The sequence below is a fragment of the Miscanthus floridulus genome, chromosome 5, assembly GCF_019320115.1.
Source record: "Miscanthus floridulus cultivar M001 chromosome 5, ASM1932011v1, whole genome shotgun sequence".
NCBI lineage: Eukaryota > Viridiplantae > Streptophyta > Magnoliopsida > Poales > Poaceae > Miscanthus > Miscanthus floridulus.
Window position 1 is genome coordinate 87,733,537 of NC_089584.1, and position 21,772 is coordinate 87,755,308.

The 21,772-nt window shown below is 48.1% G+C and overlaps 2 protein-coding genes and 1 pseudogene across 7 annotated transcripts; 2 read left to right on the top strand and 1 right to left on the bottom strand.

Annotated features, from left to right (window-relative positions):
* Positions 1–5,011: 5,011 nt before the first annotated feature.
* On the top strand, positions 5,012–7,475 carry LOC136452535 (cytochrome P450 CYP72A616-like). The gene is made up of 5 exons (XM_066453143.1): positions 5,012–5,403; positions 5,675–5,895; positions 6,016–6,260; positions 6,356–6,740; positions 6,843–7,475. Exons 1-5 carry the CDS (start codon positions 5,115–5,117, stop codon positions 7,266–7,268), a joined length of 1,566 nt encoding a protein of 521 aa, XP_066309240.1. The 5' UTR covers positions 5,012–5,114; the 3' UTR covers positions 7,269–7,475.
* A 361-nt stretch (positions 7,476–7,836) lies between these two features.
* Positions 7,837–11,829, top strand: LOC136452538 (uncharacterized). 6 transcript variants are annotated; one of them, XR_010758847.1, is made up of 3 exons: positions 7,837–8,436; positions 10,845–10,991; positions 11,415–11,829. XR_010758847.1 is itself a non-coding variant. In XM_066453148.1 (3 exons), exons 1-2 carry the CDS (start codon positions 8,136–8,138, stop codon positions 10,712–10,714), a joined length of 327 nt encoding a protein of 108 aa, XP_066309245.1. In that variant the 5' UTR covers positions 7,837–8,135; the 3' UTR covers positions 10,715–10,763; positions 10,845–11,094. The 6 variants fall into 6 exon arrangements, 4 of the variants coding, with proteins under 4 accessions (XP_066309245.1, XP_066309241.1, XP_066309244.1 ...); XR_010758848.1 differs by having other exon boundaries at positions 10,845–10,971; XM_066453148.1 differs by lacking the exon at positions 11,415–11,829 and adding an exon at positions 10,689–10,763 and having other exon boundaries at positions 10,845–11,094.
* On the bottom strand, positions 8,712–10,664 carry LOC136452537 (protein ALP1-like; annotated as a pseudogene).
* Positions 11,830–21,772: the final 9,943 nt, after the last annotated feature.

Here is a 21,772-nt window from a genome sequence, read left to right on the forward strand (position 1 = left end):
GTACTGTCTTCTACCTAAATCCCGATTCAAACCTAATTAACACCAATTAGCCTCTATATTGTAAAGCATGGTGTGACTTTGATCGGACTCCGCCTTTGTTGTCGGCATGGCCAAATCTGAGGAGGCTCTCGGTGGATGCTGGGCTGCTGGCTTTGTTACCATGCTAATGACCGGATGACGAGGACAATAGGCATGGGTGCGGCGATTGGTGGCTTAGATGGGATGGCAACTCGCAAGTCCTGAGTCAGGACAGGCGAAGAGGCGCGTCTGCGGCAGTGCAGCGCTTTGGATCATGAGTTCGTGACTCATGAGGCATGGATGGAAGCCGGTGAGACGTGAAGATATTTTCACTAATAGATCGATGTATCATAGGCTAGACTGCAGGGTATGCCGGTGCATACTTTGATATACCCTGTAGATCTCTCCCTGCAGGGACATGTCCAATGTATGATGTCACGTTACTACAGTCTGATCTGAGGTACATATAGGGCGAGTTTGGTTCACGCCCTGGCAAATCTGCCTAGCACAGGCATGCATCCTAGGCGTTGGTTTTTTGACACCTGGGGTCGGATGCATGTGCCTGGGTGTAGCTCCTCAGGCCAGGGCTCAAACCAAACAGCCCCATAATTATTTTTGTATTGGACCATAAGCACTCACAAGATTTAAAAAACTCGGCCGATCATCCGACCCATAAGGACCATAATGGCGGCAGCCGGCTGCAAGCTGAAGGATTCCAGGATTGAGTAGTACTGTGATGATCATTGATCAACCTGTTAAACAAAAGCATATCCTACTGTCACTGTCATCTTCCCACCCACCTGCCATTTGGAGTTGGAGGAGACTGACACTAATGTGCCAACTATTTGTACATATCCCTTCGTCCCATAATAAGTGTATTTTTAGGGTTTAAAATTTATCCTAAAATAAGTGCACCTTTAGGTATGAGAGAACCTAACTTTAGTTGTCTTTTTTACTTTCTCTTTTTTTAAGTGCAATGATTATATTTTTATAAAGGTATATATGTAATTTCTCACTAGCTTTGATCTCTTCACCAAAGGGCTAGAAATGCACTTATTTTGAGACGGCCCCGTACATCACAGATTCAAAGTTGACAAGACTGGGGGAGTGCACTTATTTTGAACTTGCAGATGTCAGATGCAATCTGTGATTGACTCATTCCCAGATAAAATAAAGATGGTATGAACGAACATTGACTCAATAGTTTTGGGCCAATCAGAAAGCACAAAATCATGCTAACCTGCAAGTCTTCTAACAGGCGTGGCCTCAGCTCCTCCGCGGCGCCTGGAAGAGCCTCCAACCCGCGAACCCTAGATGTGGGCTTGTTGTGGCGTCACGTGGTGATGAAGATGGCGATGGAGATCGCCCTGGTCTGGTGAGATCGACGGCAGCGTTTCCAACGGTCGATCTCCTACGCCCTCTTCGTTGGGCTTATAAGACGTACTTTTTCAGTCAACGAACAATATTTTTTTCTCACAATAAATTAGCTAACAGTACTTTCAACAATGGCTTATCAGCCAAGCAAACAGGACACTAGACGTGTGGTGTCTTCACGTGGTGACGAAGACAGTGATGGAGATCGCCCTGGTCGTCTCGACGGAGGCTATGTTCGCTCGTGTCCACGGTGTGAAGATGCCGCGCGACCAGGATCTAGGTGCAGCTGCCAAGCAAGTGATTAGGGCGCCACGGCCACGGTAGCGCGGGGGCTGTGTCCTTCGATCGGCGTAGCACGGCAGTAGTGCGAAACTGTTGTGTCGGGAAGCTGTGGCTGGTTTTGCCTGTCTGCAACAGGTCCCCATTGTGGAATCTAAATTCAAAATGGGTCTCTAACACAATATATATAGCTTCCAACATAGTGTACCTATATGAAAGACTTGGTGTAAAGAAAGACAGCCTAAATCTGAGTATCATCTCTCCTGGAGACCTATTTGCGGAGAGTTGTCTTTTGAGTCTTGTTTATAGAGAAAACCAAAAATAGATATTAAACCCTTTACCGTAGCGATACCCAAAAGACGAATAAGTCTTGTATTTTGCATCGTGGTTATCGGAGACAGTGGAGGGAAAAATGGGTCAGCGCCGGAGTTGCCGTGCCTGATGCGGATCGCGCAGCCAGACAGGGGCGGCGGGCTCGAGCGGCCGGCTATGGCGCCTCGCGCGTGCGGCCTGGGGGCGTATAACAGGCGGGCTCGAGCGACCGGCGTCGGAGCAGCGGAAGCGGCCGGCCTCGACTCCTGCACGAGGGTGTTTCTGCGGATGCAAAAAAAAAAAATGGAAAGGCACGCCAATTTGTGAGTGCGTTGATTTGCATGTGTCAAATTTGGGAGTGGTGCTGATTTCAAGTGATTTTGCATGCGGCTGTTGGCCAGGGTCGCAGGTTTTGCATGCCACGACGGAGGATCCCGCGGCGCGATGAAGCCTCATCATCCAGTCGATACAATCAACCGTGTCCATGGGTTTGCCTCACAGGGATGGTTTTTAGCCTTTTATTTTAATGAAGATGATTTTCTGACGACAATAGCTTTGGTGTGAAGTGTTTATGGTTCTCGGCGGGGGACGTTTTTGTGGGCGTACTTCGTACAGTTTTGATTGGTCTATTATAATAGAGATATGGACTAAAACCTAGTCTAGTAGGTCCATCTAAAGATAACCTGCAAATAAGATGGTGCTATGACCTTGTCAAAAACTATATCATTCCGAGTTAACCATATTACCCAACAAATTACACTTGCATCCACGAGAATCTGAAATTTTAAATTCCTATTTACCCCATCTAGCCGACCTTTAAACAAATTGTGTACATTAGTTGGGGGTATTAAATTAAAGGAAACATAAACAGTCAAAGGCTGCGTTCAGCTGACACGAAAGTCACTGTAGCAACGGAAAGTTACTGTTCATGAATGAATTTGTGAGAGGGAAACATTGCTCTGGATAAAAAAAAGAAGCGGATCAAGCCGGGTTTCATGTCAGCCGAACGGAGCCCAAGAGTAAATGTTGTATAGACTCGTCAGAAGAACAGAAACAACACTTCCTATCTTCTTGCCACTGCCGCCTTGCTAAATTATCCTTCGTTAAGATTACTCCCTTATACAAATACCACATAAATACTTTGATTTGAGATGTAGTTTCAGTTTCCAGATTAATGTGTTATATGGTATAGCTTCGGCTCCTAATAAGGCTCTGTACATGGATTTGACTTAAAACAACCCATTCTGATGTAGCCCCCACACAAAGCGATTACTTTGGTTTGTTAATTGTACATCTGTAACCATAGCGACCACATCATACCATGCTTGTAAATTAACATCTACCAGAGATCTTCTAAAAACCACACTTAATGGCGTCAGAGACAACACCGTTCTTACATATGCGCATTTTCTCCTAACAATATTATATAGTGCCGGAAAGATAAATTTTAATAGACGAAGTCTTATCCACGAGTCCTCCCAAAATCGCACTTGAGATCTGTCACCTAGATCAAACTTGCCCAAAGAGAGAAACTCTCCCTTGATCGTCATGAGGCCAGTCCAAAACTAGGAGTCCCCGGGTATGTATTGAACCTGTGTCAAAGTTCTATCTCTTAGATATTTATTCCTAAGCAATTATTGCCAAATCCCATCTCCATTCAGCAACCTAAAAAGCCATTTGCTTAGGAGACACTTGTTATGAACATCTAAATTTAGGACTCTCAACCCCCTTGATCTTTCGATGTACATACTACCTCCCACTTAATCAATCTATATTTTTTCTTGTGTTCATCACTCTGCCAAAAAAACTATGACCTAAAATAATCCAACTTCTTGAGAACCCCTCTAGGCATTTTAAAAAAGGATAGCATGAACATGGGGAGACTGCTCAAGATAGAGTTAATCAGAATAAACCTCTCTCATACCGACATCATCTTACTTCTCCAATAATTCAGCCTCTTTTGAAATCTTTCTTCTACATGTTTTCAGTCCTTATTCATGAGTTTTCTATGATGCATAGGAATTCCCAAATACCTAAACAGGAACGACCCCAAATCACACCAAAAAATTTGTGTATATTCGTTTTGATCGGCTTTGGCTGCTCCGTAGCAAAAATATTTCGTTCGGAAATTGGTCTTAGTCCTGATAGTTGTTCAAAAGCACAAAGTAAAAGCATCATGTTTTTGGCCCGCTCTATATCATTGTCCATAAAGATAACAATGTCATCTGCATACTGAAGGACTGAAAGTCTCTCATCTACCAAATGTGGAACAACCCCTTGGATTTTTTAACCTCTTTAGCTCGTGAAATAAAAATAGCCAACATGTCAACCACTATATTAAGAAGGATTGGAGATAACGGATCCCCTGCCGCACTCCTTTCCTAGTTTGGAAATAATGGCCTATATTATGATTAACCTTTACTGCAACACTCACTCTGGACATGACTTTTGAAATCCATTCACACCAAGTTGATGAGAATCCTTTCATTCCAAGGACATGTTGTATAAAAGGACACTTTAATTTGTCATATGCTTTTCGAAGTCTAGTTTTAAGATCACGCCATCTTGTTTTTTTTCCTATGCAGCTCATGAATCGTTTCATATAACATCACAACTCCTTCCATGATATAGAGACCCGGAATAAACGACGGTCCTATCAGCTTATCTACCACTTTTAAAATTCTATTATTTAGCACTTTTGTAAAAATCTTAAAGCCTTGAAACTTCTAAACCATGAAGAGGACCAAACTAAAGCACATGGGGAAAGTAAAGAGGACCAAACTGAGCACATGGGGAAAGTTGAGGGGCCAAATAATTCATTTTGGCAGGTCATGTTTGGCGCAACGAAGAACCTCGGATTCATCCCCGTTTCTTCACTTCTTTCTTCTTGTTCATGGATGCTGACATGAGGGCAGGCACGTAAGCGCTGATGGCAGAGCACGTCAGCAACACAGTCATCGCAGATGAAGCTTTGGTTGTTCCATCGAAGCGGATACGTCCAATGATCGCTAGGCGCCGCAAAATTTCTCCTTTCACCGCTCCCTATAACTGTGCCGCCACAGTGCAGCTGCTCCTCTCCTCCTACAACTATCCCGTAGAGCCACTCATCAAACTCTGCAGGTTCCGCCGCCATGGCGATCGGCGCACTGTTACAGCCCTGGAGCTTGCTCGGTTTTCTTGCGGCGCTCATGGCCCTCTGGTGGGCGTGCCGTGTGCTGGAGTCGACCCTAATCGTCCCGCGGAGGCTGGGTCGGGCCCTGCAGTCCCAGGGCCTCCGTGGCACCACGTACCGCTTCCCGTTCGGCGACCTCAAGGAGTTAGCGAGATTGTCCATGGCTGCCCGGGCCAAGCCCATGCCGCTCTCGCACGACATCACGCCGCGCGTGAATCGCCTCTACTACAACGTCATCAGGGAACATGGTAAGCACGTCACTGTATTCAATTCAAAGAACAGAGTTCGTAGTTTTGGTTCTGTTTTTCCTCTTTTGTTCTTCGTAGTGGTTTCTAGTTTGTCCAAGTCGTTGTTCGGGACGTGCGAGTCGTTTTTGTAAATAATCTTGTTTTTTTATTCGTTTAATAAAAATTACGGCAAAGATTTTGCTGTCCTTTCTTAAAAAAAAAGTTTGTAGTAGTTCATATACATTTCCACCGTAAGACAATGCAAGCGAAGGAAAATAAACATGAATTGCAGGTAAAATTTCCGTTACCTGGCTCGGTCCGACGCCGAGGGTGATCGTGAACGACCCCAAGCTGGTGCGGGAGATCATGGCCAACAAGTTTGGTCACTTCCAGAAACGCAAGCACACCGGCATCGTCAGACGGCTCTCCAACGGGCTGGTGAACCACGAGGGTGAGAAATGGGCCGCGCACCGCAAGATCATCAACCCGGCCTTTCACCTCGAGAAGCTCAAGGTCGCTACTTTCACAAGTACCAGTGGTGCTGATGCAACCTTACTGTTTATGCTTGTTCTTCGACGGATTCAGAGTACACCTGACATTTGTCGTCGGATATGATGCTTGGTTGCTCTGCAGAAAATGTTGCCTGCGTTTGCTGCGTGCTCAAACGAGTTGATAACCCGATGGGTGGGCTACGTGGAGTCTGACGGAGCGAAGGAGATAGATGTCTGGCCGGAGTTCCAAAATCTCACCGGCGACGTGATCTCGCGCACTGCCTTCGGCAGCAATTTCAGCGAGGGGAGGAGGATTTTCGAAATACAGTGCGAGCAAGTTCAGAATCTAGTGAAGCTGATGAACAGCCTGTACCTCCCTGGTTTCAGGTAAGAACGTACTCCTACATCTGGCGATTGCAGTTGCAGTTGCAGTTGCACATGATCGATTGACGTGTTCTTGTTGATATGTTGAATTTCTTCAGATTCCTGCCAACACAGCTAAACAGAAGGATAAAGGCAAATGCGCGAGAGCTCCAGGCGCTTCTGAGAGGCATCGTCAGCAAGCGGGAGAGGGCCATGAAAGAAGGCCGTGCCAACAACGACGACCTGCTCGGCCTGATGATGGAATCCAACATTGCCGAGACCAAACAGGCCGGGAACTCCAAGCCAATCATGACCATGGACGACATCATCGGGGAGCTGAAGCTGTTCTACTTCGCCGGGATGGACACCACCGCTGTGCTGCTCACGTGGACGATGGTCCTCCTGAGCGTGCACCCGGAGTGGCAGCACCGAGCGAGGGAGGAAGTTCAAAGTGTCTTGGGAGACAACCAGCCGGACTTGGACGGCATACAGCAGCTGAAAATCGTCAGTACTCGCTCGCCGGCCTGTGCTCTGCTCTGCTCCCACGGCTTCTGACGGAAATGGAAGTCTGATACGGTCGTTTCTGTCCTTGTTTGGTCCTTGCAGGTGACCATGATACTGTACGAGGTTCTCAGGCTGTACCCGCCAGTGGTGCAACTGGATCGGCAGACGTACAAGGAGGTGGAGCTGGGCGGCGTCACGTACCCGCCTGGGGTGTTACTCTCGCTACCGATCGTCTTCATTCACCACGACAAGGATGTGTGGGGAGAGGACGCCGACGAGTTCAGGCCGGAGAGGTTCAAGGACGGCATCTCCAGGGCGTCCAAGGACTCGCCGGCATTCTTCCCGTTCGGCTGGGGTCCAAGGATCTGCGTGGGCCAGAGCTTCGCGCTGGTCGAGGCCAAGATGGCGCTCAGCAGCATCCTGCAGCACTTCTCCTTCGGTCTCTCGCAGTCCTACACTCACGCACCGTTCCCGGTGTCCACTCTGCAGCCGGAACACGGGGCGCATATCGTGCTCAAGAAACTCTAGTGTCTAGATTTGTGCTTGCGTCAAGCATGCAGCGATACCCATCTCGTCCAAGTACTTTGAGTCTCCTATTTGATATATATCTGATCTTATGAAAGACGTAGAAATTTTACATTTACGACATGTCCGGAAGAGATGGGTTGCTAAAGAAATTTCAATGGTTTACTTCAAATCAATTTGTACTGAATCCTAAGGATTTTGAGCACAAAACCACTTCTCTGAGCATGCCCCTAATATAGATTATAACCAGAAATTATCACATTAGTTCAAGAAAAAAAAACCTTGTCCAGTTCGACAAGTGGTTGTGCAAACTATTTCCTCCGAACATCTAAGTTTGCCAAGTCAGCCTTTCCAAGCTTCAACTAGTAATCTCTATAGAAGAATATTATCTTAAAATAGGTATACATGAAAGTATCATTCATGATGAATCTAATATTGTCATTCTTATGTTGGTAGTATTATATAAATTTAGTATGCTAACTATGGAAGTCCAAAAGTTTGACTTAGACTGACCACAGCGTTGTCGTTGCTTGAAAAAAATTTCAGCCTCCCGTACGTTCCGATCCCTCAACTCCAGATATTTCCACAGCGTGGGCATCGATGATTCACTGTGCCTGGACCTCACCCACAGAACTAGTCTCTTCTTTCTCTATCCTTTCACGCGCCAGGGACTTTTCCCCTTCGTCTCCGCCCAAAGCCTCCCCGATCGATCTCTCCATCCCCGCTAAATTAGGCTGTAGAAACCACAAAAATCGATCTCTCCATCCCCAAATCAAAGCTCTCCTCAAAATCGTGGTTCCATAGCACTTATCTTTGGAGGATCTGGTCGCCACTTCTCGTTCAAGGTTCAGGGCATCTCAGCACCGTGAGATGGTGTCAGCAGCCGTCGCCGTCGATCCGGCCGCCCGCCACGCTGCAGGGGCCGGCATCAGCCTCACGGCGGCGGCGCCTCCAGCCATGCCGCGGGGCTGCCTCCAGCACGCCGCGGGGGTCGCGGGCAGGCACACGACGGGGCACATCCAGCCACGCCGCGGCGACTGCCGTAAGGCACACCGCAAGGGCCGGCCCCCATCAATCGCGCCGGCGGCGGCCAGCCAAGTCGCGGGGATTGACGGCCCCAGCTTTGGACGCTGCTTCGCCTTGACCCGCAGTCAACCGAGCTCAGCTCCAGGTGCGTGCTAGCTCCATCAACTAATCCTTTTCTTGCTGCTGTGTAACTCTTTTTTTTCTTTATTGCCATGCTATCTATAATTCTTGTGATATTGGAAATATGAAGTGCACAAGCAGAGGTGGTACATCTAATGTCGAATACAATTAGAATTTTTTTTGCGATGGATGATGCTGGAAGTAAACATTACAACTAGAATTTTTTGCGATGGATGATGCTGAAAGTTTTGAATCAAATATGAAGTAAACATTACAACTAGAAATTACACACATGAGAATTTAGTTTATTACACACATGATAAGTTGGTACATCTAATGTCGAATGATGCATGCTAATACAAACATTACAAGTAGAAATTACATAATATACTAAGCTTGATTTTGTCCAAATCGCTGCCATATATGCTCAACTAAGTCCTCTTTTAGCTGACGATGCATATCTCGGTTTCTAATGTCTTCTTCTACCTCCAGTAGTGTTGAAAATCCATGAATAGGCCCGTGTCCAAATCCAACCAATGTGGATGAAGAGCTAGGCTGGTCATATTCACTCTCATAGTTGTCGTCATAGCGAACTCTAAAAGTATCCCTCCCTCTCATCCTCCACAATCATGTTATGCAGTATAATACATGCATACATGATTTCAGCAAGTGAGTTCATTTGCCACATACGTGATGGGTTGCGTATAATAGCAAAGCGAGCTTGCAAAACACCAAATGCACGTTCCACGTCTTTTCTTGCTCCCTCTTGATGCTCTGCATATAATTTGTCTTTCTCACACTGTGGCAAGGGTATTGTTTTTACAAATATTGCCCACTCGGGATAAATACCATCTGCTAGGTAATACCCCATGTTGTACCCAGTTCCATTCACCGTGAAATGAACTTCTGGGGCTCTTCCTTGAAGTACTTCAGTGAACAAAGGTGACCGGTTTAGGACGTTGATGTCATTGTTGGACCCAGCAACACCAAAAAATGCATGCCATATCCAAAGATCATGTGAGGCAACAGCTTCTAGCATGACACTAGGATGTTTTATGTCACCGCGGGTATACTGCCCTCTCCATGCCTTTGGACAACTCCTCCATTGCCAATGCATGCAATCTAGACTCCCCAACATACCAGGAAAACCACGAGCTTCACCTATATGAAGTAAACGTTGAATATCTTCTCTAGTTGGCCTCCTTAGGTATTTTTCACCAAAATTTGCAATCACACCTTGACAGAATTTTTTCATGCACTCAATAATTATGGTTTCTCCTATTCTGAAATTTTCATCCCACATGTCAGCAGGTGTACCATATGCTAACATGCGCATAGCAACTGTGTATTTATGCAATGGTGAAAATCCCATCTTCCCAAATGCATCGTTCCTTTGACAGAAATATGGAGACCAAGAACTTAAGGTATGTACAATTTGTAGGAATAGGTGACGTTTCATACGGTACCTACGCCGGAACTGAACATCATTGTACACTGGATTTTCTGAGAAATAATCTGCAACTAGCCTATCACTAGCAGCTTCCCGATTTCTTTCTATATGCCTTCTAGGAAATTGACGATGGTCATTGCACGTACCTCCTAGTTGAGCCTCAATCTGACCTTGAAACTTTGCCTCAATCTGAGCTTCCACTGGATCATCCATGAACTCCCAAAAGAACTGCTGGATGTTAATCCTGTTTGCTGGTTCTTCAGGAGAACTTCCTGCAGGATCTTGTGTATTTGATGCCATTCCCTTAGCCCCTAGATTAGAGTATGCTGGGAGGTGTGAAGTGTTCTGAGAACACCACCTTCTATTTATAGGAAAAGCTGGTCACAACAACTAGTTTCCAACGGCTAGATCCAAATGTGCTGCAACAACTAGATTCCAACACTGTAACTGGAACTGCAGCTTTTTACATCGGCTAGATTCCAGTGGAATAAACTGTACACGTGAGGACAATGTGCTTTAACAAAAGTGATATTCAGATTCCAATGTCCTTCATAAATAAATTATAAATTGACATAATAGGACAATACATATATAGGGAAAAGCTGGTCACAACATTACATGATAAGCTACTTCTACCAACACAATACAAATATTGAAGGCTACTTCTACAAACTGAGCTTTTCAAGGGAAAAGCTCTTTAGCTAGCAAATCCAAGACTTGTTTATGTCTTCCTAAAGTATCCTCATCATAACCTGAAGTGTCCTTGTTAAATAGCTGTATATATGCTGCAAGTTTGTCTAACTTGTTCCTCTCCTTGTTATTTTCAGCATTCTTGTCATCAACTGCAGCTTGAGCTAATGCTGCTTCAGCCATTTTTTCAGCAGCCATAGACTTCCGTAGCTGTAGTTCATTGAACTTCTGCATGCTTTCCTCTGTAAAAAGACTTCCTTCTGAACACTTCTGTTTTCCTTTCTTCTTCTCAGATTTGGCTGCATCTCTCCCTTGTGGTCGCCGCGATTCAACAGATGCACCATCTGTGTCTTGAGCTGAAGAAGAGCTGTAAGCACCAGATGAATTCAGCTTAATCCTCTTTTGCAATTCATGTGCTGGGTAAGCTCTAGCCCATTTAGGTTGGTCCTTCAACGCTGCCCACCAATGTTCCAATGGGAATGGTCGTTTCTTTTTCATAAGTCCTTTCCACTTTGCCCAAACCTCCTCCATAAGCTGATCATCAGATTGACCATTAGCATTTCTATTCTTGACATCATTGTAGACTCCATTGAACTTGTTAATGAGAGGCATATTCTTGTGCCAGTGTTCTTTGCACTGCATTGCTGTTCTTCTTTGCTGCTTGGGAGCATTCTTGTTGTACTCAGCTGCGATTTCCTTCCAGAATCGATCTCGAGGCTTTCCATTGCCATCGATTGGATCATTAGAATTTTTGAGCCAGGCACTTACTAGGCGTAGGTTTTCCTCTTCACGCCAAAGCTTGCGACCTCCTTGCTTTTCACCTTCATCTGTGCTGCTCTCACTGCCTTCTTGAATTTGAACAGGCGCTGACTGCATTGGAGGGGCTCTGGACGCCGGAGAAGATGAAGCAATGGGGCTGCTCTCATCACCCCTGGAGTTGCTGCCACAACTTCCAAAGAAGGGCATCGATTCAATTGGAGATGCTGGACCATTTCCGTGGTAACCTCCATGGTATGCTGGTGGTGGAAAAGGGAAGTGCTGGAAACTTGGTGGTCCTCCAAAGGAATTGCTGATATTTTGTGGGTAGGGACCATGCAAATTGGTGGGTGGATAGTTCATGGGGTAGTGTTGTTGCTGATTGAAGGTTTGGAAGTTTGGGTACTGCTGTGTGTTTGGATTTGGTGCTTCTGTGTGTGAGTTGATGAGATTTGAGAAACTAGAAGAGGAAGAGTGGTCCATCTTTGAACTTTTGTATTTGGATATATGCCTGATCTATACTTGGTGAACTATATGTATATATATATGCAGCAAGCCGCAACGGCTAGCATGCAACGGCTAGCATGCAAGGCAATGGCCAGGACCAACGGCCGCATGGGATAATAATATTTTAGTCATCTAGAACCAACGGCTGGTTGAAAATAATTTTTTATTGAATCAGGCATCGGTGAACGCACTTGCCACGGTGCCTGAAAAATTGGACCAAGCATCGGCTGCCACAATGTTCAGCACCGGTGCTGAAACACTATCTCTCCTCTTTCAGCACCGGCAAAAGCTCACGTTGTGGCTAGTCTTAGGACAAACAAACCTAGCCCAGGCTCACGATCGACTCATTTTAAATTGATAGTTATCATGTACACATGTTATGAGGTTGAGAAAGGTGGAAGGCAAGCTACACGTCCTCAAGCGCGTTGAGCCATGCTGAGCCATGACACGCACAGTCTCAGGCTCGGCTGGCCAGACCATAACACCATAACATGAGTGGTGCAGCCGCAATGAAGGTTTTGCAACTACTAATTGTAAATGGTGCCATATCGAGGAGGATATAGTCTACCTGCGCTGAGCCCCTAGTCTCAGACTCTTGCCATGAAAGCAAGAAGAGTGGAACGAGGGACGTACGAGAGATTGAAAAATAGGAGAACAAGGATAGAAGTGAGGGAGGGACAAAACAAATTATCATACTTTATTAGTACTAGGGTGTATAGAATAGCATGACTTAGAAACCCAACCTTGATAAAAAATTGTTAAATAATAGTGGGACTAAATCCACCTCCTTAATGAAGTTCAACTAACCTTAGAAGCATTCTAGAGGAGTCTAGCCATGAGTAACCTCTTGAGTCAGACCTCGACCAATCAATCAGACGAGCATCCTTACCACCGCTAATTAGCATGTGGGATGGATGGAGCCCCTCTAGGAGTCACTCTCTATTTGGTCTAGCCCACTCTAGACACCCGATCGAACTAAACCACACCCTTGTAGGAGCTCACTATCTCACACAGGCTGTCTTTGTGCTCCTCGAGTGATTAAGCCATGCACTCACGTTTCCCCTAGGTTTGTCAACCATGTCGCCCTCAACAGATTCAGATCGCCCAAACATTGTTCAATCCACATAATGTTTCCCCTAGCAATGTGCCTTCTTAGGTTTCGCTTTTAAATGTTTGCCACCCCGAGGTGCTAAAAGCACCAAGTTGTTAACCCCCTATCCTTGTTACTATCACTTCTCCTACAATCACGTATGAGTAACAATGTGATATTAGGGCTTTTGCTTGCCACAGGATCCCAAATTAGCAAGTCCAAACTACAAGTTAACGCTCGCAACTATCTACTTCCAGTTATCTTCTTGAGCCGCCCGACCTACAAGTTTCTGTCTAGATTGTTTTCTGGTTTGCTAAACCCTATGAATTGACATGAACTAGAAAGCGAAGCTGCCAGACCCTTCTTGGATAAGAGTCATATGAGATAGACCCTTGGCACCCCAAGTGAGACAGCAATGCAGTGGCGCCACTCATCCCCAATTTGAAAGCCACACAAGGGGAGGTGGTAGTGGTTTACATCGAGAAACCAAAGGGAAAGAGATCATGGCACTACCAGAGTCGAACAAAATCAAGGATACGAGACACTACCCTTGTACTCCCTAAGCATGTGACTAAACAGTTAGAGCTGGGGAAGTCCAAACTAGTCCTTCGAATCGTCCACTTGTTGTGTCGGCCTATTTGAAAGAAGTGTTAGCCCATTGACCAATCTTTCCTGCTCAACCCAATCAGGTCTGATCAACCGTTTGATTTTTGTGTCAGACTATCCGTCAGGATACTAGTGACTCAACAACTTGTAGATTGTGTATTGTCCACACCTCACAACCTATGGCCCCACTTGTCAGTCCGAGTTGTCCACGACCAACAACATCTGATGCCTACTTCCAACAACCACACCACTCGCTACCAATCCTCTCTCTCTCTCTCTCTCTCTCTCTCTCTCTAGAATGGAAAGGAAATGAAAGAAGGAATAAGAAGGTGAAATCTCCAAAGTTATCCACCAAATCTACCATCCTACTCGATATGCTAGGTTAATCTAATGGCATGCAGCTTCCCCATCTCTTAATGCATCATGTCGGGGTTATAACCCCGGGGTGTCCCAGGGCACCGATTAGATAGCAGGCCAAGCGGCCCACGGTACATCAGCCAACAAGAGCCCGAACGACCGAGGCCTAGCTGATCCAAGAAAACCAGGCCAAGCGCTAAGGTGGGGTTGGCCACGACCCCTTCATCAGACTTGGCCACACGACGCGGAAGAGACTCATGACCTCCCCACCGCTCCGACCCCTAGGAGAAACGGAGAGAGGTCGAGCCCAGCCAAGCGTGCCTACCCTGACAGGAATAAGCATGTCACACTGACCCCGCATGGACCGAGGGGACAGCGATCATCTCGGTCTGGTCAGACACCACCCTTGCGCCACGCAGCTTAGACAAGACAACACCGCCCAAGGCGGTAACGGCCGATATAGTGCCCACCGGCCAGATACGGCCTGACAAGACACATGTATGATTCTACCTACCATGGGATGGGATCCACGGCAAAAGTCTTGACTTAGAGGCCATCCAGACCAGCGGAGCCACAACCCTAATGATCAGGATCATGGCCCTTAGCTCCACGAGCCAATCGGATGATTGACGACCTGGGGAGGCTACCAACTCCTATACGATGCCCCAGAAAACTAGGAAGCGATGACGAAGACCACAATGGAGACCACGTTGCACATGAAAGCTGGCAAACCACCACTGTGCCTACAGTGCCGCCACGACCAGCACAGTAGCACCACGCCACACCATGCCATGTCGTGGCCACAGGACCGTGACGACAACCACGCCCAGACGTGCACCACAAAATGGCATAGCTTGCAAGCCAAGTTAGCTAGATCCTCCCTCAAGCTCATGACCCTTCGGTCGGGAGAACATTCTTCTTTATAGATGCCCTGGCCTTGAACTCAGCCAAGGCACCCACCTTGGGGATCCGAACTCATTCACTCATTCTTACACCGTAGAAGGGCTCCTGAAGCTTCCCTTCGGGCAGCCCGTCTTCTAGCTCTAGCACTCCTACCTCTTCCCGCCATTCTTGCACCCCCATTGTAAGAACTTCAGAGCATTCAAGCGAGGAACATGCACCCGATCATCTCTGACACTGGACGTAGGGCTTTGGCCTAAACCAGTATAAATCCTCATGTCTTTTGGATGCTACCATCGACTTCCTAAAGTAGCGCGGCAATCGTATAAATTTACTAGTCCGGTTTACAAAACATCGATAGCTGGCGCGCCAGGTAGGGGACAGTCGCGCACTCTCATTTGTTGAGAAGGAAGTGATGGCTCCTCGCACCAACGGTGGACTCGCTCGCGGAATGGCTCACGGCGGACACATCCGCCACAAAAACTATGAGTTCACCGGCGTCAGAGGGCCAGCGCCCACGTCTGCCTTCTGCTACGGCCCAGACCTCTGCATTAGAGATTTGGACCCTGCGGTCTAAGGCAGACACACTCTCGAAACTGCCCTTAGTGGCAGCATCCTAGAGTTCACCTACATGGGGGGATCAGTACCCTCTCTCGTCACCGGCCACGACCAAATCTTCCACCCAGGAAGCTAAAGGCCCACAGCTCATGGTGAACTCACCCAAGGAATGGCCTCAATCGGCCACATCCTTTTGGGAAACCATGAGATTATCCACACTAATGGGTCGATGCCCATCACCAGTTTCTACCCCATCCTGGTCAACCGCGTGGGAAGCCTAGGTCCGGCGGTAGAGCCACGCCCCGAGCAGCATCTCCGCCACCAGCGGAATGCACCATATCAGGGCATACACGAGTGACGAGATCACTCGCCGCCACATGGCGTCGACGTTGGTGATTAGGTGGCTACCCGGCGCCACGCCTCATAAGGCCAAACCCAAAACCAGGGCCCAGTCCCGCATGGCGGACAAACCGTTCATCACAGCTCAGCAAACTAACAGCTTTCACTCAGAGGCATGTGCATCTGAGGAAGCGGGCTCCCTAAGTGCACCACGTGCCACGGTGAGCGGACCGAACCACGTTGCCCTCTAAACCTGCTTCCATAGTGATAGGTCGCTAGAGCTCTTCATCAAGAGCAGCAACCACACCCAGAAGTGGACACACGACGACCGCAATCTCATCGCACCATGAGGGCTCAAGCTCCAGAAGGCACGAGCCATCCTAGCCAGAAACTACAGCAGGCCGGACACCAAGGAGTCACCCCCGGGGGCTTGTGAGCCCGCCGAGGACGTTGAGCCAGCAAGGATCAGCCCAAGGCCTCCTGAGAGGTCGACACCTGCCGGCTTTGACTACTCCAAGTGCTAAAGAAGTGCCCTCACCAGCTCATGGCCCAGGGACCGCAACACTCCACCACGAGCAAGTGCTCGGGGGCTCGCCGCGTCCTGAGCAAGGACAACCAGTTTCACGACAACTTTCGGTACATCGATCAGTCATGTCAACCTTGACCATAGCCTCTCTACCTAAGCATGTCCACATACATGTGTAAGCTCACCCATAGTCATAGGAACATAGAGTCAGCTTGTAGAATAAGCCAAATAGCACGATACCCACACATTTCATCCAAGTGTTGCTAGACTCCTGAGTGACTCAATCCGATTTGCACCAGCAATCGAACACGACTCACTCGTGGGGGCTACACATATAGGCATGCCCAGATGCATCCCGGGGCATAGCATAGTTTGTCCTCATCCTAGTGACCCATTTTGAATTTTTCGATCGTATCTCATGCCGTGGAGAATCAATGACCCGCTCTTCAACTTCTCATTCGCACTAAAGGTCACTCCGGCCAAGCCATGTGGACCAGCTCCAAGGCAAGGCCAAGCACCCGCGCATGAGTTCAGAAAGGAATGGGGCACTGTCTCGCTCAAGGCAAAGAGAACAAAAGGAAGCAGAACACTCATCCCTTACTCGTGTTTCCTTCTCGCATCGCATCAAATCTACGACCTCTCCTCGGCGTCTTGCCACGCGGTTGGGTCGTGCATCTTTTAGCCCCGTGGGCCAGCCCCTAGGCTAAAACATGCACCTACACGTACAAGACTAAGGGAAATGGCGTACATTCCTAGCTCAAACTAGAAGAAGATGGGGAAATGGTAAAATGGCAAACGAATGCGCCAATCACACATCATATATACAAAACATGAACATGTTCATCACAACAAGATCACCCATATAACACAAAACATTTACACTAAAAACCATCATACACTGGAAGTCTAGAACTTGCGGTGGATGTAGGCGGCTGACATCTTACCCACAAGAACCTTCGCACCTCGAGCGGCGGCACTGCCAATGGCAAGGATATTGTTGTCGGACTTCCTCGATGCATATCCTCGCCCAATAGCATCAAAATCGATGCTGCCATAGTGTGAACCGACCGATGTCAAGGCGGCATGAACGCCGCAACGGATCCCCTTGGAAATCAGAGGATCCACTTGGAGGCGGGCCTCATCAAGGCAAAGCACCAGCTGGGCGTTCCATCGGCCGACGCAGAGCATGACGTCATAGAGGGCCCACCCAGAAGTGGTTAGCGCTGCCAGCATAGCAACAAGGCAAAAGTACAATGCAGAGTAGAAGGGGACTCACTGCCACAAGTATAGCGTAGCTTTTGGCACTTAGCTTTGAGATGCTGGCACCCCTGCTTGGCTTCGTTCTGAGCAGCGCCAACCGAGGTGAGCTCTATCTCTTGGATGGCCAATGCATCCTTGAGACTGGCACCTGGGACATCAGAGCCTTGATCTAGGACTGAGCCCATGCCTCTCGACGGAGTAGTTCCTTTGTCCTTTGGGAATCCTCTAGCTCCCCATGTAAGCGCTGCACTTCGGCCTTCGCCGCATCTAGGCAGCTACGATCGGTGGCACCCCCTGTCTGCACTTGATAGGCCAAGCGCAAGAACCATGACTTCTCCATTGAAATCTTTGCCAAGATCTGCAAGAAAGAAGAAAGATCAGACAACAGTGGCCATGATAGCGGTCGTGATGGCGACAACATCACCGACCAGTTCCACACGCTCCGCCTACCCGGCATGGTCCGGGAACCTAGTGAAACGATCCACAATTTCCTCAAAGGGAAATCCATAGATTACATCATAATGTGATAGTCTAGGAAGACCAAGCTATCACATTATCATTATTCAGTTGATACCACAGTTCATACATTGCAGAACTACAAGTTTCCAAGGTATTACAACACTTGGTAACACACCTAAGTACAACGTATACTAGCGGAAACACATACAGATCAGCATTAGAGTAGACATAGCGCGTCGGCGGGTGAAGGCTCCTCCTTCATGGGCAATCATCAGAGTAGGCATAGAGTAACAACGGGCGTAGACTTCATCTCCTCAACCAAACTTGAGCGTAGGAACAAGACCACCTAATCCTTCTAATCTTTGTTGTCGTTGTTATAGATGACATCCGAACCTACCAAATATCTTTCAGTATGATTTGTACTGGCCACTGGATCCCACCCTATGCTTTGTGTTGCTCTGTGGTAAGTGGAATGTAAGGATAGAGCAAAAGGCATATTTATAGCTATAGTTTTCCTATGCAAGTTTATCAATATTTTATAATAGTTCATCAAGTTTTAACCCATCTTATCCACATGTTCACCCATCCCATCTCACACATCTCACCACACTCTCACTCTCTTGGCGGCAAGGACAACTCCCTCTCGTGCCTTGCCTCAACGGCCAACGCCGAAAACCAACAACAACCTAGGGGAAGAGAAGAAAGGACTCCACTCTCTAATCAAGGGAAGCGTAGGTCATAGGAATGTCCATATCCGTGGACATGGCTATACATATAGATCGATCAACTCTATAGAGTGAAACAACCCCAATTTCCACGAAGGGAAATCCATAGCGTCGAAGTGTAATAAGACCGTTGTGGGTCATATTACCCAAATTCCAGCTGAATATCACATCCATACCACGATAATATCAGAGTACAAATAGTGTGGAATTACATAATTTATTACATCACCGTATTGGCGGAATCAAAAGTAGCATTCATTCAGAGCAGCTTGAAGATAAGATCGCCAAACTCGAGCGTAGGCACGAACCCCTCAACCATTAAACTCCTCGGAGCTATACTCCTCAGCAGAACCTGTATGCCAAAATTTATCAGTACGATTTGTACTGGCCACTCCCAACCCTATGAGCATTGCTTTGTGGAAATTGGATGCAAGTTGGATATAGTCAAAAGGGAACCTATAAGGCTGGGGTTTCCTATGTATTTTAGCATATCAAGTATATAACAGTATAGTCAAGTTTTAACACCATTCCCACACATATTCCACCCATTCCCATTCTAGAGCTGGGTTTTGATCCTGAGGATCGACATACCTCCATCTCCACACCATCACCATACCATACCATACCATTGCTCACTCGACAGGCCAACTCCCTCTCGGCACGGTCTCAAGGCCTGTAGCCCCTGGCTACGACCGAACACTCACTTCTAGGGGGGAGAAAAGAAGGACTCATCTCTCTATCTAGTTTAAGCGAAACCCAGGAAAGGTCCATAGCCGACAAGTCGGCACATGTATCGATCGATCAACCATACACTCTGCAGAGGTTTTACATAACCACAAGATCCGCCTTCCTCGCTGACCGTCGTCAACTAGGCTGATTTCGGCCGCTTGCTAGCCTAGGATAATGCTACTCTACCATTCAGCCCTGGTTCACCCCAAATCAAGTCTGGGGTGGCTGAAACTGTGAGTCATGAGTCGGGTCCACAAGGTCTCCATAAAGTCTCAGAAGGGTGTGGGGGGAATCCTCAGCGCCCCGTACCTCCTTACACTATCCGCTATCAACCTAGCAGTAGTGGCAATATCCTACCAAGTAGTCCAGCCGTCCCGCACCATATAGGGCGAGTGGTACGTAAGGCTTCCCGGTGAATCTGAGTACTAGTAAGTCCTTAGGTATGACCAAGCTATAATGTCTTCATCAGGGTTTCCATTTATCATGCCACCACAGCACCTCCATCCTGGGCTCCTCCCATCACAGGTTCACACCCAGGTCCACCTCATATACCATTTACCCACCACAGGTATCCATTTCTAGGGGTGCCCATGTAGCATCCCATAGCAAGACTTGCCCCAGGCTCGTCGTATACTCCAACTTGGTCGACACAACCCTCACCCTCCACACACCCAAGTCACACACGCAGCATTCTCCCCATAGTCCAGATAACACCAGTATCCACCACGCACATAGTATAAGCGTAGTAGAAGTATAAGTAATGAAATATATAGCAGTAAGCGTGTGTCTAGCCTAATAGCAGGGTATGCAGGGGTAAGGTTGCGTCAAGGTAAAGGCTTTCAAGCAAGCATACTACCATGCAAGTCCTATCATAGTATGATTGTAGCAGTAAAGTAAAGTAGTAGCAGTTCTATATTAGCCATGCGTAATAGGTGCTACGAGATTGGGTGGGATGTGGCACCTTTAGTGTAGTCATCTCTATTCTCCTCACGGTACTCACGGTCCTCGTCCGTTAGGTTCTCCTCCGAGTCTGCATCGTTTGCATTATAGTCGCGTTAGCGACGTCTATAGAATAGCACAAAGATGCAATGGAAATTCAAAAAGAGCCAAATGCACTCAAACATGGGTTCATTGCGTAGAGCTTGATTTTAGATGAATTTTGGTCCTGATCTCGTATTTTTCCGAGGTCGTATGAATTAGTTATGAATTTTCGAAGTTTAAATCATTTCTAAAATTGGATAAAGGCTGAATTAATCCTGGGCTGACACGTGTCATGGTGTGACTGGTCCATGTGGCATGCTGACGTCAGCATGACATCATCATGACATCATCGTCTCGGTTCCGAGCTGACAGGTGGGGTCCAGCTGCCATCATCATGATGTCAGCATGATGTCATCAGTCTGGCAGGTGGGACTAGGGCTTTTGGGTCACTGACAGGTGGGTCCAAAGTGGCTGTGCCACTGACATGTGGGGCCAGGTCAATGGTCAACATTGACCGGTCAACGGTCAATACGGGCCGGGTCTCGACTGGGCCTGGACAGGGCTGGATTTGGGCCGATCTGGGCCGGGCTGACCCGGACACGTGGCGTGCTGTGGCGCTACCACATGGCGTAGTTGGGCTCTTACTGGGCTTCATTTTCCGGCTGTGGGCGTGAGTGTGGCTCACGGTGAACCCAAGTTCACGGTCCATGGACCTAAGGCAGGGTCCATGGTGGACCGAGTCCATCGTCATTTCCCTTCGGCTCGGCTCATGTGCACCGGGTGCAGGGCTCGCTGCTCAACTCGCCCCTTCTACTCTGTTTCTTCCACGGCGCGCTCCCACCAGCGACGTGCTCACCGGCGAGCTCCCGCAATGGCTCAGGCATCCAATTGAGGTGGGGAAAAGTCTCCCCATGTCATGGCGACTGCAATGGTGGAGTCAGGGCGACGGATGGTGCTTCCTATGTCACTGATCACGGCGAACGGCGGCTCGAGCACAACCGGCGTGCGGGAATGGTGCGGGTGCAGCGGCATTGGCCGGTTCAGTGGTGCGCATGGGCGTCACAATGCTCCAGCAGGCATGTTGGGCAGGTCGAGGGGTCCTCCAGGACCTCCGGTGGCTTTGGCCATGGCAGCGGTCTTTCGATCACGTCGGCGGCGTCGGTGTGGGGGCTATGGCCTCGGAGGGGCGTCATAGTGGGGAGTGTAGGCTCCTATGGATCCATGTGGATGCGGCGAGGGCGTCCAGAGCTCAGGGTAGGACTTCCAGTTTCCAGGTGGCCAGTAGGGTCTTCCCAGCGGCCACGGCGACATGGTGACGACGGCGAGGCGCGCGGGTCACTATGGGGTTCTAGCGGGATGGTCACAGCGTGCGCGTGAGTTACCCGTGGCTTTAGTGAATGGGACGGGCGAGTCAAGGAGGCGCCAGGC

Excerpts from the sequence above, each read along its gene's own strand:
- LOC136452535 (XM_066453143.1), top strand. The coding sequence starts at position 5,115 with ATGGCGATCGGCGCACTGTTACAGCCCTGGAGCTTGCTCGGTTTTCTT. Across the intron at positions 6,261-6,355 it reads CTGTACCTCCCTGGTTTCAG|ATTCCTGCCAACACAGCTAA; the intron begins GTAAGAACGTAC and ends GAATTTCTTCAG. Across the intron at positions 6,741-6,842 it reads GCATACAGCAGCTGAAAATC|GTGACCATGATACTGTACGA; the intron begins GTCAGTACTCGC and ends TGGTCCTTGCAG.
- LOC136452538 (XM_066453144.1), top strand. The coding sequence starts at position 8,136 with ATGGTGTCAGCAGCCGTCGCCGTCGATCCGGCCGCCCGCCACGCTGCA. Across the intron at positions 8,437-11,414 it reads TCAACCGAGCTCAGCTCCAG|GCGCTGACTGCATTGGAGGG; the intron begins GTGCGTGCTAGC and ends GAATTTGAACAG.